Source organism: Anas platyrhynchos, chromosome 24 (genome assembly GCF_047663525.1).
Source record: "Anas platyrhynchos isolate ZD024472 breed Pekin duck chromosome 24, IASCAAS_PekinDuck_T2T, whole genome shotgun sequence".
Classification (NCBI taxonomy): domain Eukaryota; kingdom Metazoa; phylum Chordata; class Aves; order Anseriformes; family Anatidae; genus Anas; species Anas platyrhynchos.
In genome coordinates, this window is record NC_092610.1 from 5,736,415 (window position 1) to 5,753,211 (window position 16,797).

Consider the following 16,797-nt stretch of genomic DNA (forward strand, 5'->3'; position numbering starts at 1 on the left):
CTGAGTGCTGCCTGCATCGGAGGGGACATGACTTGTCTTAAGAGGAGGTTAAGAGCCTGCAGAGGTTCCCTAGGGGTGCTGTGAGGATGTGATTTCCCCCCCAGGAAGCCTCATGGAGCAGGTGCTGGAGGTGCTGGGGCTCACGGTGCCTTTTGGCTATGACCTGGAGGCGTGACCATGGTGTCAGCCTCGTAACTGGAGCTGGGGGTCAGGAGAAGGCAGCCCGGAGGGCTGGGCAGCCCCGCTGTGCTCTGCAGCCCCTCGCTGCAGCCTCGTGACCTCAGAGGGAGCCTGGAGGGTGCAACTCATCCCTTCCTGGGGCGGGTGCTTGAAATTTAGAAGGGGGGTGGCTGAATCACTGGCATCTGGCTCTGAGGGAAGTGAGAGTGGCACTGGGAGCGTGCCCTCACACCCCTTAGCAGCAGCTAATGCAGTGCTAACACAGCAGGAGGGCTCAGCCACCCCACATCCCTGCACTCTGCTAAAACCGAGCCCCTTCCAGTGCTGCTTGCCCAAATCCCCACGTGTCAGGACTGGGCTGGGTGTGGGGGTTTGGACCCTGAGCCCCCCCAGCCCAGCCTGCCCTGGGGCTGCTCCCGTCCCACACCAGGACCTGGTGTGCTCTTGACCTTGACTCCCTGGCTGCCCTGCGGTCGGGCACGGCACGTCAGCTGATGCTTTGGCAGACAGCAGCTGGAAAGATCACTCCTGTTGGCATGGCGTGTGCTTGTATCCTGAATAATTTATAGCAGAGCTGCCACGGGAGTTACCTCATGTTCCCCCAAAAAAGCCGGGCTGTGTGTCCATCTGGCACTGCTGCCGCGGTGGCAGAGACCCCAGGTGCGCAGCACAGCGGGGGCTGCAGTTCTTATCCCAAAGTGGGCTCGTTTGGGTCCTGTCTGTTGGGCAGTGGCTGACGCTGGGCTTTTCCCCCACGATGGTTGAACTGTGGGTGAGGTGTTTGCAAGACCGATGGATGCCCTGGGAGAAGGCAGCACACGCTGCACAGGGGTAAAGGGGACAGCGATACGGGTTTGTGTGCCAATAAGCCTTTTTTTTTTTCCCCCACATACACCGGTCACAGTGCTGTAACAACGTTGCTTTTATTTTTCCACGTGGGTTCTTCCATTAAAAAAAAAAAAATTCAAGAAACACAACACCCCAACCCCAACCAGCCCCGAGACCGCAGCATCGGGGCGACGCAGCCCCGAGGGGTTCGGAGGGCTCCGGCCCCGCGGCGAGCCGTGCGCCGCGCGGGGGGACAGAGGCAATTCGGTGATGGATCCGGCACCGGGTGACGGGCAGGGAGCTGGGCTCGGCGCCTATGTCGCCTTCTCGTAGGTGCGGGTGGAGACGACGCTGCCCATGGTGAGAGTCTGGGGGCAAAGACGGAGCGGGGAGGTGAGCACCGGGGGCTGCACCACGTGCAGAGGGGGCTCGTGCAGCCCCGGGTCTAAAATCCTTTCTATTTCCTTACCAGAATCAGCTTCCCGTCCTTCAGCTCCCGCACTAGCGATGTCTCCTTCCCCTCCCACTTCTGCACGTGGACCAGTTTGCCTCCATCCAGCGTGACCACGGACTGCGGAGAGAGAGCAAAACCGCCGTGACCCTCGTGTCCGTGGCTCTGCCGCTCCCAGCTGCCCCATCCCCGCAGCTGGAGGAGTGCTGGGGGGCCTCTGGGCCCTGGCTTCCTCCTGCGGGTGCCTCCCGATAGCCCCGGGTCCTGCCCTGGTGCTGGCACCCACCTGGTTTTGACACCACGGGCCGCATCCTGCCCTGGCCTCCAGCTGGGTCATGGCCCCGGCTGCCCCCGGCGCAGCGGAGGGCACCAAGAGCCCCAGCGCGGGCACCGAGCGGTGACCCTGCCCTCCCTGCCCCCCCTGCCCCCCCCGCCCAGGGCCACATCCTGCTCTGGAGCTGGGGCACCAGGACCTGTTCCCAGCCGCTCCCGCGCTGGTTCCGCTGCCGGAGGCGAGATCAAAAGGGCGGCGCAGGGACCCACACGGCTGTGGGTGCTTTGAACCGGAGCCCTGCCTCCCCCCCAGACTGGCGAGGGCTTTTGGGGGGGGCCGAGCTGGCGAACAAGCCCCTGCTCATCCGGGCTGCTGTTTGCACAGCCGCTGCTGTTGACTCAGCCCCAAGAGCCCGGCCGGTGCCAAGGTTAGCGTGACAGCGGGCTCGGCTGTGCCACGGGGCAGCTCGGCACGGGCGGTGGCAGCGGCTGCCTGGCCCCGTCCCGCCCTGTCCCCATTCCCCACGGTGCTGCCCCGGTGCCCGGTGGCACTGCGGGGCTTCTGGTGGCATTTCCCAGCTCCAACCCAGGGGACTGCACGTCCCCAGCTGCCCCAGCCCCTGCAGCCTCTCGTCCCCTTGCAAACCCTATCGGGTGCCCAGGGACTGAGCTTGGCTTGTCCCATGGCTCGTGTCCCCATGCTGCACGGGGCCCCCTGCACCTCGCTGTCCCCCATGGCTTGGGTCCCTGCAGCCCATGGCGTGGATTCTTCCATGGGTTGGGGCCCCAAGTGGCTTGGGTATCCCCATGGTTCGTCTCCCCGTGGTTTGGGTGCCCCCACTGCATAGATGTTCCAGTAGCTCGAGTGCCCCACAGCCCAGGTGTACCCCACAGCCCCGCACCCCACACCTCTTGGGACCCCCCCAGCTTGGTTGCTCCCGGCCTCGGGGCACCCCACGGCACATCAGCTCCCTGCCCAGCTGCCCGGGGGCTGCCAGCCCCGGCCCCCCCGCTATTGTTTGCCCTCTGGCCGCCGGCCGAGGGGCGTCTGAAGGGCACGTCCCTGGCTGCTACACCCGTCCCTGCCACACAGCAGCAGCCAAAGTGCTTTTAGCATAGTTTCCACCAGCCCGAGCACAGCGGCCGTACGCTGGCTGCGGAGCCGTCACGAGACGGAGCAGGTAGGGCACTTATAAACAGTCAAAGCCGTGCGTGGAAACAGCTCCCAGGGGCCAGACCTGCACTCTGCTGCTGCCCTGGTCCCCCCCCGCAGGAGGGGCAGCCCTGGGGGGGCTGAGAGGAGCAGCAAGGCGGAGGACAGGGGCGTGCAGCCAGCTGTCTGCCCGGCACTACCGCCTTGCTCGCACTCGCCCCATTTCACTCCGTCCTCCCACTGCACCCAGCCCTCGCGCCTTCCTCCCCGTGGCCCCCGGCTCAGGAAGGCGTTCTGCGTCCAGCGAGCCCCACGGGGGCCCCCGAATCTCTTTTGCAACACCGCCACCCGTCTTGGCAGCTCCGGGTGCTGGTTGCGGCATCGCCTTCCGCAAAAACCCCGCTGCACACAGGGGTGAGGGCAGGGCCCTGGGGGCCACGGCTCCAACGGGGAAAAAAAAAGGAGGGAGGGAAGGAGACCCCCAGGCTGGAGGCAGCGCGCAGCCCTCACCTTGACGTGCCTGTCGTCGGCCGTGGTCTCGTCGAACTCCTCGCCCAGCTTGAAGCTGATCTCCGTGTTCTTGAAGGTGCTCTGGGTCTTCACCGTCACCTTGTCGCCCGCCACCTCGATGATGGTGGTGGGTTTGGTCAGCCCGGCCATCTGCCTGGTGGCGAAGCCCACGCCTGGGGGGGGGGGACAATGATGCAAAAGGGGGGGGTGAGGCGTTGGGGCAGGGTGCAGCCGTGCGAGTCCCAGAGCCCCAGAGCCTCCCTGGGCTGCTCGCTCCTGGGAGGGGGCACGGGGCTGCTGCCCACCGCACCCCCAGGGGAACCTGCTGGGGGGGGAGGACAGGAGGGGGGGTCCTGGGGGTGCTGGCATCTCTAGGGGCCTCATCCTGCACCAGGAGCTGGCAACGCTGGTGCTGGGCAGGGCGGGGGGCAGCTGCTGTGTCCCCCCCCGGATCACTCCAGGGCTGCGGGCTCACCCTGCCCGGGGCTGGGGGCACCCCCTGCACCCCCTGCACCCCCGCCGGAGGATGGGGGCTGCCCAGGGGGGGCTTCACCCGCTCCCATCCCCCCTCCCCCGCGCGGCACCGGGCTGGGCTCTCCCATTTGTATTTTGATTTATTTTGATTTTATTTTTTATTTCCTCCCATTACAGCCCCGCAGAAGGCAGCGAGCCCCTCAGCCACACCCCGGTGGGGAGGCTCGTGCAAGCAAGCAAAAAAACCGATAATAAAAAATAAAAAAATAAAAATAAAATAAAAAAGAGGGAAAAAAAAAAAAAGGAAAAAAAAAGGGGGGGAAAGGGGGAAAAAAAAAAAAAAAAAAAAAAAAAGCGATTTCCGGGCTGCCGAGCCGCGCAGCCCCCCACTCACCCAGCGCCTTCATGTACTCATCGAAATTGGCCGTGTCCACCAGCTTCCAGGTGCCCACGAAAGCCTCCACCATGGCGAGGTCGCGCGTGTCCCCGTGTCCCCGTGTCCCTGGCCCTGGCCCCGGCCCCGTCCGCGCCGCCGCGCCCGCAGCTGCCGCCCAGCGCCGCCGGCTCCTTAAATACCGTCCCCATCACATGATGGGGAAGAGGCGACGGGCTCCAGAAATACCCCGGCGGGGAGGGCACCGCTGCCAGCAGCCACCCCTTGCACCCCCCGGCCCCCCCCCGGGCACGGCGCCCCCCTGCACGCTGCGGTCGCGAACGCGCGTGGGGCTGCGGGGGGCGCCGGGCGCTGCCAGCGGTTGAGTGCTGAGGGTGGGGGGAGCCCCCAGTGGGGAAACTGAGGCACGGGGAGGGGGGCCGGGTGTCCGTGGGGGCGCCGTGACCCCGGCTCTGCTCTGTGCCCGCGTGGGGAGGATGCGGGTGATCACAGCGGGGCTCCATGGGGGGACACTGGGGATGAGAAGAGCCACGTCGCTTCCCCCCCCACCTCCTATTTAATGCCTTTTGGACCCCCAAATCGGCCCCAGCCCCCATGGGGTCAGGCTTATGTTTCTACAGCCCCGTGGGTGCTGCCCCCCAGGACAGGGTCCCCACTCGTGCCTCGCTGTTCCCACGGGGCCGGTGACATCCGTGGCATGCCCCACCGCGCCCCCCTGCCTCAGGCTCCGGTTGCAGCGTGCCAGGGGATCGCTGTGGCAGTGGGATTTTGTGTCCCCTGCCCCACTGGGCGCCCGGCCGGGCTCGGCTGTCACAGCTCACGGGGGGACGAGCCTCCTGTGCCACCCTGTCCCTGCCAGCGGTGCCCTGAGGTGACAGCCCCGGGGGTCCTGGGGTCAAAGTGTCCCCAGCCCAGAGCCAAACCCCTGCTGGGTCTCCCCACGTGGGGGTGGCTGACACCTCGGGGACACATCCAGGGTGAGGGCAGAGCCTGGGGGGGTCAGGCACCTCCTGCCCAATTTCTGTCCATGGGGTTTGGGGTCTGGGTGGGAGATGCTGGGTGTCCCCAAGCCCCTGCACTGCGCAGCGATGGGCATCAGGGACAAAGCCACCAGGTCTGGGTGAGACCCAGGGACACTCGGTCCCTTTCCCCGGCCCCAAGGTGTCACTGCAGACACCCAAAAATAGCCGGGGGCTCAAGTTCAGCCTCCTCCCAAGGGCCCCGGGGAGGGCTGTGAATGGGAGCCCCTTGCCCTCGGGAGCCCCTGTCCCCTGGGGAGGACAGAGAGCAGCCCCCGTGGGGAGGGAGAACACACAGCAGGTGGCTACAAGGGACAATGCGCACAGTTTATTGCCCAAACCAGTCCTTGGGGAGTCGACCAGCCGCCCCCCATGGGGCTCAGCGCTCTCTGAACACCCCGCTCCTGGTGCCACAGGATGGGGACAGGCCTGGAGCGGACAAACAGAGCAGGGGCTGTCCCTGCCCCACCCCTCCCAGTGCTGTCCCTGGGCACCAGTGTGCCAAATCCGCGCAGCCCTGGGCTCCTCATGTGCACCCAGCCTTCCCTCCAGGCAGCGGGATCGTGAGACGTGGCTGTGCACACACGGACAGGCACCCAGAGAGGCACCCACGCCTTATTGCACACTGACACCCCCGCCCATACCCACACCCACACATGGGTGCACAAAGGTGCCCACACACACTGGTGCCCGTGTCCCCAGGCACCCACCCACGCCCACAGACACCCACGGTGGCTCTGGGTGCCACCCACCCCGCACAGCCCTCGCCCACCGCGGCTCTGGGCAGATCTGGGCTTTGGGTTTTATTTGCTGGTCCCACAGTGACAGCTTTGGGTGCCTGTCCCAGCCGTGCCACCAGCCCTGGGGCCAGGCTGCATGGCCCGTCCTGTGCTGCGGGTGGCCCTGGCAGGAGGGACGGGGCGATGAGCGGGGCTGGGGATGCCCAAAACAGCATCACTGTGCTCACACCCTCCAAAATCACCCACATCCCATGGCAGGGGTGTCACCTTCCCAGAGCATGGCTTTGCGAGGGGCTCCCAGTGCCTGGGACTTGGAGAAGCAGCTGAGGAGCTGAGGTCCCATCTCCCCCTGGGCAAGGAGCACCCTGGGGTGCCCAGCTCCATGGGGGACCCCTTGGCGAGGTGCTGGCTGCTGGGGGGCTGTGTTCTCCAGCCCACTGATGCCCCCCCTCTGTATCCTCAATTAAAAAAAGTAAAAAAGAAAAGAAAACAAAACAAAACAAAAAACAGATCTTGGATCACTGGAAAAAGGACAGGACATGGACGTGGTACCCAAAACATCACAGTGAACAACACACTCAGACAAACCCCCCCGGGCTGCTCGTCACGCTCCTGGCGTAGCCCCCCTGGCACGGCTGCTGCCGAGAGGAGGAGAAAATCCCCCCCAGTGCAACCCCTCCACGTGCCATGGCAGAAAACTGTCCTCCCGCAGGGCAAACATCCCCGTCCTCGCCCGGCGCGGGTGTGAAGCTTCCCTTGGTCCCCACAGGTCCCCGCACGGCTCCTCTCCCGCGGGGCTCGGGCGATGCGGTGGCCGCATGGTGCCCAGGGAGGGCCACCAGGCTCCGGCCGTGCCAGGAAAGCTGGGCTGGTGCTCCACGGCCTCCCTTCTCCTGGCGGTCAGAAACGCGGCCCCGAGCGGGGTTAGGACGTGTCCTTCAGCTCGGGGCTTTGGGGCTGTGGTGGGGGCACCTCCGTGGAAGGTGACTGCATCTCCTGGGAGCTGCCTGCGGTGGGTGGAAGGAGGGCAGTGAGCGGCTCCGCTGCGTCCCCCCCATGTCGCCCCCAGCCCTGCCGGCACCCACCTGCACTCAGGGACATCTCGGCCAGCTTGAGGGGCAGGTCGGAGGGGCTGACGCCCGCCGGCGAGCCCAGGATGTCGGGCAGGGCATTGCGCCGCCCGGTCCTCCCGGAGGATGCGAAGTCCAGCACTGGCTCCACCTCGGTCATGCTAGCCCTGGAGAGACACCATCCCCTCCGCTCAGCGTCCCCGCGGGGTGGTGGGGACCCAGCGAGCCCTTCCCCATGGGGCTGCCCCATCCCCAGTGCCCAGCTGGCAGATTTGGGCACGGGAAGCCCCCCTGGTTGCAGCATCATGGGGGAAGGGGATGCTCAGGGGTCCGGGACCCTCCACCCCACCACGTCCCCATCCAGCATCCTCACCGGGCGCCCTCCAGCCTGGCCCAGCTGCGTCTCCGCGGTGCCCTGGGTGCTGCTCTGAGCCCCGGCCTGCGGCTCCCAGGGGCTGCACAGGGATGGGGGCTGCGGGCTGGGTCCCCCCCTGCTCCAACCTGCGGGAGGCAGAGGAAAGGGTGAGCGAGAGCCCCTGGCTCGGGGGGGAGGCTGTGTGGCACCCAGCACCCTCCTCCTGCATGTCTCACAGGGACCAAAGCAAGATGGGGAGTAAAGGGCAGGGAGACCTCGGTGGTGGGCAGAAGGGGGTGGCAGAGAGGGAGGGAGGGAGGGATGGGGAACAGAGCTGGGGACAGGGAGGTGGCACCTGGCTGGGAGGTGCAACCACAATGGAGGCAGAGAGGGCACCGAGGGACCGGCTGCTCAGCCAGGAGTGAAGGGCGCGCTGTCCCCAGCCTGGTCACGCACAAAACGAACCCCCCAATGTCCCCTGGGGAGCGGCTCTTGCTGCAGACAGCCCCTCTGAACCCCCCCAGGTGGCTAGCTGGGGGACATCAGCTCTGGCCGGCCCGGCACACATCGCTGCCAGGCCCTCTGGGGAGGTTTGCTCAGCACCAAGGAATATTTGGGGCTTTTGCACAAGGGTTTCTGCAGGCTGGAGCTGCAGACGAGCACTGGGGACAGGAGGTGACCTTGTGGGCATGGTCCCCCCTCCCTGCAGCCCCTCCACCAGCCCGTGTTCCCCTTGGGTGTTGCATCATGGGGTGAGTTCAGGATTTCCCTCCCTCCGGAGTCGGTGTTGTGCCAGGGGGGAGCAGGCGATGCCCAGGAGCCCTGCCGCTGTCCCCCAGCCCTGCTGCCCCGGGGAAAACTCACCCCTGTGCCCCTCGGAGCGGCTCTGGGGCAGGCGGCAAGTCACGGTCCCCTCGTCCGTGGGAGCAGGCGGGACGAGTGACCCCAGCTCGGGCTGCGGGCGAGGAGAAGGTGAATGATTAACCCGGGCTGTGAGTCACGGGGCAGGATCCAGCCCTGCGCTGCCTCGGGGCCGGACGAGAAACCCCGGGCCCTTTCAAATGGGGAAACCGAGGCACGGGAGCAAGGTGCAGGTGTGATAAAGGCAGGGGCTGGGGCTGCAAACGGGCACGACCGATGGCACCTTGTGGCTGTGTGTGTGTGAGTCAGTGTGTGTGTGTGTGTGTGTGTGCGCTCAGGCTGTGCTGCTGGATGTGAGTGCATTTATGTGTGCATGCACACGGATGTACACGTCCATATGGATCTGAGCTGGATCTCTGCACACACGGAACCCTCTGGCACATAAATGTGCATGCACGGAGCACTGTGCCACATGTACGTGCATGCCTGGCACACGTGTGTGCACGAGTGGTGCCCCATGGACCACGTTTGTGCATGCACGGTGCACCCTGGCACCCGTGTGCACCCCTCCATCAGCACCAGGGCTGCTGCCAGAAGCTGTTAGCACCAGAGCAGTGTCACCTCTGGCTCGCAGCACTTCTCATCCCACCACATGGCCAAATTCCCCTCTTTCACCCCACACCAAGCACCCCACAGCTCCCTGCCCTGCCTGGCAGGAGCCGCCAGCCCAGCAGCGCCCTGCTCCGGCCCCAGCACACGGCTGCAGCATCCGAGCTGGTGCAGGAGCATCCCTGGCAGTGCGGGAGCACCCGCTGTGTCGTCCTGGCAACCATTTGGGAACAGGGCCTGGCTGCTCACGTCCTGGCCAGCGGGGTGGTGTGAGCGTGAGGGTGTGCACAAGCATGCACACGCACGCACAAACGCATGCACACAAACGCAGTGCACACACGGAGATGCACGCACACGTGCACACCCATGCAGAGATGGGTGCAGGCGTGCACACCGTGCAGAAATGCATGCACACACACGAGTGCACGTGCCCTCACGCTGCTCACACACACACACACACACACACACATGCACACGCACACGCAGCTCTCTCTGCCCAGCCAGGCACATCCCACCAGACAGGAGCCCTGCAGGGCTGGATCAAAGCTGCTTCCCGGCAGCCCCCGCGGCTCTCGCTGGCTGCAGCGCTGCAGAAACGTGCCGTGGTGCCGTGACATCCCTCAGGACCCAGCTGGATCCTGCCCGACCCTGTGCTGCGTCTCCTGCAGGAGCAAGCTCCAAGGTGCCAATGGCTGCTCCATGCCCAGAGCTTCCCCCAGCCCCACAGGAAGGGAATTAACCCCACTGCAGGGCAAATAACGTTGCATAAACCCCAGCCTCCGCCCTGCAGTGGGATTTCCCCTCTGAGCAGGGCTGTTTCTGTGAGGCTTAGTGTGGCCTCTATTTTAAAAGGCTTCGGGAGTCACATGGAAGGTCCTGGGGCTGCTGGTTCACGCTGTAATGCCCCTAATGGGATAGAGGAGGGTGGTGCAGAAATAGGTTTTAATCCCCCTGAGAGATGGGCTGCAACTGAGGATGCTTGGGTGGGGTGGAGGGAGGACACGGCACGGGGACACAGCACCTTGAGCATCCCCGGCAGTGCTGGAGTTTTATGAGAAACACCAAGGATCATAAAACACAGGGAAACAGAAAGGATGGGCAAATCCTATCCTGGCTGTGTCGCTGCCAAACACAACTCCCCCCCTCAGGGCACATAAAATAAATGATCCGGGGTGTCCAGGGCATCACAGCCTCAGCTGTGGAGTTTTGCCCTTAAGAGGGATTCATTTAATCACAGGCATAAGGATTTTCCTTTTTAAGTTCTGAGTGGTTAACGGATCATTTACTAAGCTGGAAGTGTGGGTTTGGGCCATGTAAGGTTCTCGGGTTGCCTTTTGAGGAGGTTTTTTTCACACTCTTTAGCTCCAAAGGAAAGGGTCAGCGTTGTGTCCTCTGGTGGACGGAAGGCTGGAAATGCTGCAGCCCACCAGGAGCCTCCAAAAATCCACCACAACCCCACGATGTTGAGATTATTAGGAGATGATGAGCACAATTAAAAATGGGAAGGGTTCATTAACCTTAACATTGAACACCGGTGAGGGCTGCAACCCGGGAAGCACAGAGCTGCCCCGGATCAGAAGAGAATGGGAGCATCAGCCAGGAAAATCAGTGGGAGGCAAAACCCAACGGGGCTGATTTGAGCCCACCCAGCAGCCCCTGGAGCCTGGAACAGCAGCTGGCCATAATTAAACACTGGAGGCAATTTGGAGAGCTGGAGATCTCCCACAGCAAATTGGTCCCGGGGTTTTGGGGAGGTGATCTGGTGCCTTTGCCCCAGTGTGGCCCCAGAGCATCAAGCCACGGCCCCAGCTCACCCCAACTGCTGCCCAGCCTGAGAATTAGAAAAATGAGAGAAATAGCTGCCCGGCCATTTTACACCCATCGTTGCAGCGTGACCCCTTCTCCTTTATCTCCAGGGCTCCTGCTTGTGCTTGAATTTGGGGGATTTGCCTCACCCACCCGTTCTGGGCACGCCAAAGTGTCTCTGCTTCACCTGGAGGAACCCTCTCCTTCCTTCCCCATCCCTTCCCTGCAGGCAGGCAGGACCATATCTAGGGGATCTTCCTCTCCAGACCCCTTGCATGCTCCCTCCCATCCCTGCTAATACAGCAGTCTTGAATTTCTCCACCCCAACCACACCCTGGTTACGTGGGCATCTTCCACCTTCCTCCGCGTGCACCTGCCAGCTGGAGGCTGCTGGAGTATTGGCACCTGGAACTGGTACGGGGCCATCAGGGAGAATGAGGGGCCCCGAGATGGGAGGCTGATCTTCCTGATCCTCTGCCACTCCTGGGTACCACCCCGGAGGTGAGCACAGGCGGTGATGTGCTGCCGAAATCCACCAGGTCCCGCGGAGCAGTGAGCGCTGTGGTGCTGCTCCGTGGCTCCGTCCCAGGGTCTGTGCTCGGGGCTGACAGCGAAGCTCGGCTCTATTTAATGCCCTCATTAAAGCCAGGAAAAATCCAACCTGAGTCTCTCCAGACAGGATTCCAGGCTGTTTGCATAAACTGTCACTTTTGCTTATAATGCTGAAAACACAAATCAGAGCAAGTCCTGCTCGAGGGGAACAGTGAGACCAGCTCGTGCGCTCCCCGACATCCCAACTCAAAGCTTCCCTGAGCATCTGAAGGGCAAACCCAGATGCTGCCAACACGAATCTGGGTGCCTTCATGAGACAGAGGCATCCCCCAGCCCTGCAGACCCCGATACATTCATGTCTGTGCCCTACACTATGGGGCAGTACCACCCCCAAAGGCTGCAGAAATTCCCTGCAGACCTGGGCTGGACCAGGCTGGGGCAGGAAAAATGCCTGGGGGAAACTCAGCAGCTTAATCCCAACAGAGCCCTGCTGAGCACCTGTGAGCCAGGATTTCCTCGAAGTTCATAAATTGATAAAATTGAGTCATCTCCTGCGAGAGCAGCAGCCCCTGCGAGATGAAGGGTGCCTGCGCTGGCCTGGAAGCACCGGGGATCCCGAATGAGAGATGCTCCCTGGTTCCTCCTCAAAGTGCTCTTCTTAATAATTCCCAACTATTGATAGGACAGGGCACGGCTCTGGGTGTGTCCCAGTCGGGCACCCAGGGATGCAGTCACAGAGGACGCACACACACATCCCAGCACGCGAGCCCCCGGCCCCGTGGCACAAAGCAGAGCCCAGGACCGTGAGTGTTGTCTCCCACCAAGCCCCATCTCTCGAGAGCTGGGGATGGGGACCTCAAAAGGTTTTTGGCTCAGTGGGCTCACGCTGGCTGAAATCATTGCTCCCAGCCTCCAGGCACGATGCTGACCCCGTCCCTTATCAGGACTGGCATCGCACCCCTGCATCGATGAATTCTGATGGTGCCAAGTGGCCTCCTTGCCCCTGGGCATCACGTTTATCCATCAGACTGCAGCACCCCTGCTTCCCCCTGTCCTCTGTGGGTTCCCCCCCACCTACACGAAAGCAGCGGGGCCAGGAGTGGCCATTCCCAAAGCTCCTGGGCTCTGAAAGCAGCTGGGGATGTCCTCACCCCAGGGAAGGATGGATGCTGCTCCTGGGACACCCTGGGCTTTTGCCCTGATGTCTTTCAGGGCTTGAGACCAGCCCTGCCTACACCCCCACCGGCTAATGACCTCTAATTGCTGCCACAGCCGTGTGTCTGGAGGAGGACAGAGCGTGAGGACAGGAATTTCTTCCTGTAGCTTCCCTTCCACCACGTCTCAGTTGCAAAGAAGGTGATCTAATGGGAGGTAATTACATTGATTGAGCCCTCAGTAATACAGCTCCCACTGTAACCTTTAGTTAGCTGTTCTGACGACGGTACAAACTATAATTTTACATAATAAACGTGTCACCCACATCTAAATTGGTTTCATTCTTTAGCAGTTTCAGGCTCCCTCCTTGGCAAATGGCTCTTCAGCAGCTGCTCCTGCCAGAGCCAATGGACCCGATCCAAGGGGACGGGGACACACGGAGCCTCTCCCAGTGCAAACCCCCTTTCTCCATCCCCACTCCTGCAGCCCGATGCTGCTTTCACTCACAGCCTCTCCTCCTGGTTCCCATGCTCATTGTAACCCAGATGTTGGGTGCTTTGCAGTTTTGTTCCCTGCCAGCACCCACTGGGCTGGCAGCTGCTGGGTCCTCCCCAGGGAGCTGTGCTGGACACCCCTGGCCACGGGCTGTGGTCACCAGGAGGGGACAGTGCTCCCAGTCCCGGAGCTGGGGACCATTCCCTGCTCCCTGCAGCCGGGTTGGGGTGAGCACACCCAGCAGCGATGCGCCGTGCCTCCCTCCCCAAGCACCACGCTGACACTTGCACCACATCCAGGGAGCACGTGGGGCTCCCCGGCTTGCTGCCTCCATCCCAGCCCCACACAGGTCTCCCTGCCCCACAGGATCCCCTTCCTCCAGATCCCCAGATCTGCTGAATCCAGAGACACTTTTGGGGACACTGCTCCCAAAAACACTCCAGCTCCTGGCCCAGCTGGGCTGATCACCCCACGGGGAGCCCCGCTCAGCCCACAGGTGCTGCTGCTCAGCTGGGTGCTTTGGGAACTGGGAGCGGGCTCCTTGGCTGTGCCAAAGCAGCAGAGCACGTGCAGGAGCCTGGATTTGGGGCACTTTGGGGAGCACAGCCAGCTGATGGCTTGTGGGGCCGCGGGCTGCAACTGGGACCTGTGGCTTCCTGGGGATCCCTTTGTGCGTGCCAGCCCTGTGGCTGTGCGCCCACCCGCTCCCCGGCAGCTGGCAGGATTTCTCCTTCCCAACACAACTCACCCAAGAAGGAAGGTGGAAACCATCCCAGGGGTCCTATGTGTCACGTTCCTGGGCAGCATCCCCTCGGGGGGACAGATTTGGTTTCTTTTGGGTGGGAAGGGAGAAGGGAGACATCACACGGAGGTGGGCTGAGCCTGCGGATGCTTCCCCCTACGTGGGTGCTGGGAGCATCTCCGGGATTCCCCGCTGCATGAGCCATCCCCAGCGCTGCCTGCCCGGCCCCGGGAGCTGGCAGGGAAGGGATTGAAAGCCAGGGAGGGGAGAGATCTGGGATCAAAGGCATGGTTTGAAATCCCCAGCGCCGTGCTGTCAGCGGTGATGGAGCGGAGCCGGAGCAGCTGTGACTTGGCTGAGCCCGAGCCACCTGCCTGAGGGACACGGGCACCAGGAGCCAAGGTCAGAGCGAGTGGTGGACCCCGTCCCCGTCCCGGTGACACCATGGGACGTCCTTCACCGTGTGTGTGGAGGCAGGGCAGCACCGAGGGCAGCACCCCACAGCCCAAAGCGCCCTGTCCTGCACTGGTGGCTGCGACCATGGGCACCAGGACGTTGGGCTCCTGCAGCAGGGGACGTGGTGCCACCTCCCACCGCTCCCCTGAGCATCCCCGTGTCCCCGCCACCTCCTGAGGACCCCAAATTGGGGCAGGGAGGGCACCCCCGTGACAGCAAGGGCTGAGGTGTCGCTCAGCGGACAGCCCCAAGGTCACAGGCTGTGAGTCCTTGGGGGGGCAGGGGACAGCTGAAGCAGCCATCCTGCCCCTGCCGCCCCCTTGGTGGCACTGCCACCAGCCAAGGGACAGGAGCCAGCTCTGGGGGCCAAAGGGACCCGATCCAAGCAGTAACGGGGGCAACCTGCCAAAGTGCTGCCCTGAAGGCAGCAAGGAGGGGTTGTCCCTGGGGAAACCCCTCAGTCCCGAGGGGATGCCTTGATGCCCAGGGGAAGGCGTGGGATGAGCAGGGGAGCGGTGCTCAGCCCGTGCCGGCAGTCCCAGCGCTCCCGCTGCCTGCGCTCCCCCAGCTCCCTGTCCCCGAGGGGGGAACCTGCTCTCAGCCTGGGTGCAGGGGTGCTTGGAGAGGGCTTGGAGGTACCTGAGGTGAGGATGGAGCGGGGTGGAGGGGATGGCAGTGAGCCTGGGACCTGCCAAGGAGGAGGGAGCTGGGGGTGGTGGGGCCAGGATGGGCCCAAGGTGCTGCCCCGGGATGGATGAACCGTGCTCAGCGCCTGACCACGGCTCACCCAGAGCCACCCCGGAGCCACCAGCCTCCGGGCAGGATGGGGGACACCACCGGACCCCTGAGTGCCACCACCAAGCCCTGCTCAGCACCACAGCCTGCTGCCAACTTTCATCCCCCAGTCCCCAGAGCACCGCCATGCCCTGAGCACCCCCCTCTCCTTCCTCTCAGGGCCCTGCTGTGCTGCCTCGGAGGGGCCAGCACCCAGCCTGGGCTCGGGGCCTCCTTGCACCCACAGCACCCGCACCCAGCACCCAGCTGCTGCTCACCTGGGCCGTGCAGGATCCGGCGTCGGTGTCGGTACTGGCGTTGGGGTTGATACTGGTGGTGATGGTGATGCTGGTGCAGGTGGTGATACTGGTGCTGGTGGTGATACTGGTGCTGGTGGTGATACTGGTTCTAATGGTGATACTGGTTCTAATGGTGATACTGGTGCTGATGCTGGTGCTGACGGTGATGCCGGTGTTAATACTGATGCTGATGGTGATGCCGGTGCTGATCTAGGTGCTGACGCCGGTGTCGATGCTGATGCTGGTACCAGTGTGGATACTGGTGCCGGTGCTGCTGCTGCTGTCAGGACTGGTTCTGATGTCGGCGCCGGTACCGGTGCGGGTCCTGGTGCTTGGAGCTGCTCCCGGTGCTGCTCCCGGTGCTGGGTACCGCTGCCGGTGCCGGTGCCGGTGCCGAGGGGCCGCCCCAGCCCCCCCGGGGCGCAGGGCGCGGAGCCGCCCGCACAATGCCGCGGGTCCCCGCCGCCGCCGCCGCCTCCCGCACGGCCCACGCGCGGCACGGGGGGGCCGCCAAGCACCGGGCCCCCCCCGCCGCCCCGCCCTCCCCCCGCCGCCCCCTCCCCGCCTCCTCCCCGCGGCTGCCGCGGCCCCGCCGGGACCCCCCCGGCCCCGGGCAGGCTCGGAGGAGGGGGGGGGGGGGGGGGGGGACGGGCCCCCCCCCGAGCCGGGGCCCCCCCGCAGCCCACCCCCGGCTGGCCCCGCGCTTGGTCGCTGCCCGCCCGGGGATGCCGGCGCCGGGGCTGGGCGCATCCTCCGCTGCCCCCCCGGCAAGGGAAGGGGTCGGGTGCCAGCCCCCCCTTGTCCCCCCCCGGGCGCCCCGATGGGAAAAAAGGGGTGAAAGCCCCATTATGCCTGAAGTGGGTGCTTGGCTGCAGCCCTGGGGACAAAAGAGGTCGCCACGACCCCGGGTCAAGGCGGGGGGGGGGGGGGGGGCAAGGAAGGCGCTGATGTCCCCGTCCCCTGCCTCTCGGTGCTTTCCTTTCAGCCCAGACCCGTTTCCAGGATCAGACCCTTTGTGAGGACGGGCAGTGAGGCGGCTGCACCTCCCCGGGGTGTGGAGCCAGGTTTGGGGACAGTGGGGCCAGCCGCTGAACCCTCCTGGGGCACCCGCGTGGGGCTGGGGGGCAGCAGGGCTGCGGGGGGGGGGCGATGTGAGCTCCCCACCCGGCCCCCCCATCTGGGCCAGAGGGGTGAGGGAGGAGAGAGGGTTCAAAGAAATCCACATTTGCAGGCAGGAGCAGCAAAACGCCTCCCCGGGCCCCAAATGTCCCCTCCGGGCTCTCGGGGAGCCCCCAGGGCTGGGGAGCTCAGTCCTGAGCTGGGCTCGCAAGCCCTGGGGCTCAGCAGGGCCCGGCCGCAGGAGCACAGGGTGCTCACCAGCGATGCTTTCCCGGTCTCTGCAGCCACCAACAAGGCAAATTTGCTGTGCCCCACGGTGCTGGGGTCGCCCAGGGACACCCTGCCCTGCCGCTCGGGCACGGTGACGGGCGACGCACGGCTCCCGCGCTGCCAGCAGGGAGGGAGCCTTCGCCAGCCGCTGTTTTTAGCTATTTTTAGCTGCTCACGCTCTGCTTTCTCCTTGACTGTCTCCCCTCGCTGGA

The 16,797-nt window shown here is 64.3% G+C and overlaps 2 protein-coding genes across 2 annotated transcripts; both read right to left on the bottom strand.

Moving 5' to 3' along the window:
• Nucleotides 1-1,087: 1,087 nt before the first annotated feature.
• Nucleotides 1,088-4,425, bottom strand: FABP3 (fatty acid binding protein 3). Its single transcript, XM_027443958.2, has 4 exons — nt 4,264-4,425; nt 3,396-3,568; nt 1,478-1,579; nt 1,088-1,376 (listed from the first exon to the last, which is right to left on the bottom strand). The coding sequence occupies exons 1-4, from the start codon at nt 4,334-4,336 to the stop codon at nt 1,323-1,325; spliced, it is 402 nt and encodes a 133-aa protein (XP_027299759.1). The 5' UTR covers nt 4,337-4,425; the 3' UTR covers nt 1,088-1,322.
• A 1,170-nt stretch (nt 4,426-5,595) lies between these two features.
• On the bottom strand, nt 5,596-15,680 carry LOC106015702 (cAMP-dependent protein kinase inhibitor beta-like). The gene is made up of 5 exons (XM_072027457.1): nt 15,176-15,680; nt 8,312-8,402; nt 7,466-7,593; nt 7,108-7,259; nt 5,596-7,029 (listed from the first exon to the last, which is right to left on the bottom strand). Exons 4-5 carry the CDS (start codon nt 7,250-7,252, stop codon nt 6,947-6,949), a joined length of 228 nt encoding a protein of 75 aa, XP_071883558.1. The 5' UTR covers nt 7,253-7,259; nt 7,466-7,593; nt 8,312-8,402; nt 15,176-15,680; the 3' UTR covers nt 5,596-6,946.
• Between the last annotated feature and the right edge of the window lie 1,117 nt (nt 15,681-16,797).

Bases quoted from the DNA above. Each gene is read 5' to 3' on its own strand.
- FABP3 (XM_027443958.2), bottom strand. From the start codon at position 4,336: ATGGTGGAGGCTTTCGTGGGCACCTGGAAGCTGGTGGACACGGCCAAT. The intron at 1,580-3,395 runs GTGAGGGCTGCG...CTCTCTCCGCAG, and splicing joins CCGACGACAGGCACGTCAAG to TCCGTGGTCACGCTGGATGG. The intron at 1,377-1,477 runs GTAAGGAAATAG...CTTTGCCCCCAG, and splicing joins AGGACGGGAAGCTGATTCTG to ACTCTCACCATGGGCAGCGT.
- LOC106015702 (XM_072027457.1), bottom strand. From the start codon at position 7,252: ATGACCGAGGTGGAGCCAGTGCTGGACTTCGCATCCTCCGGGAGGACC. The intron at 7,030-7,107 runs GTGGGTGCCGGC...CACCCACCGCAG, and splicing joins CGAGATGTCCCTGAGTGCAG to GCAGCTCCCAGGAGATGCAG.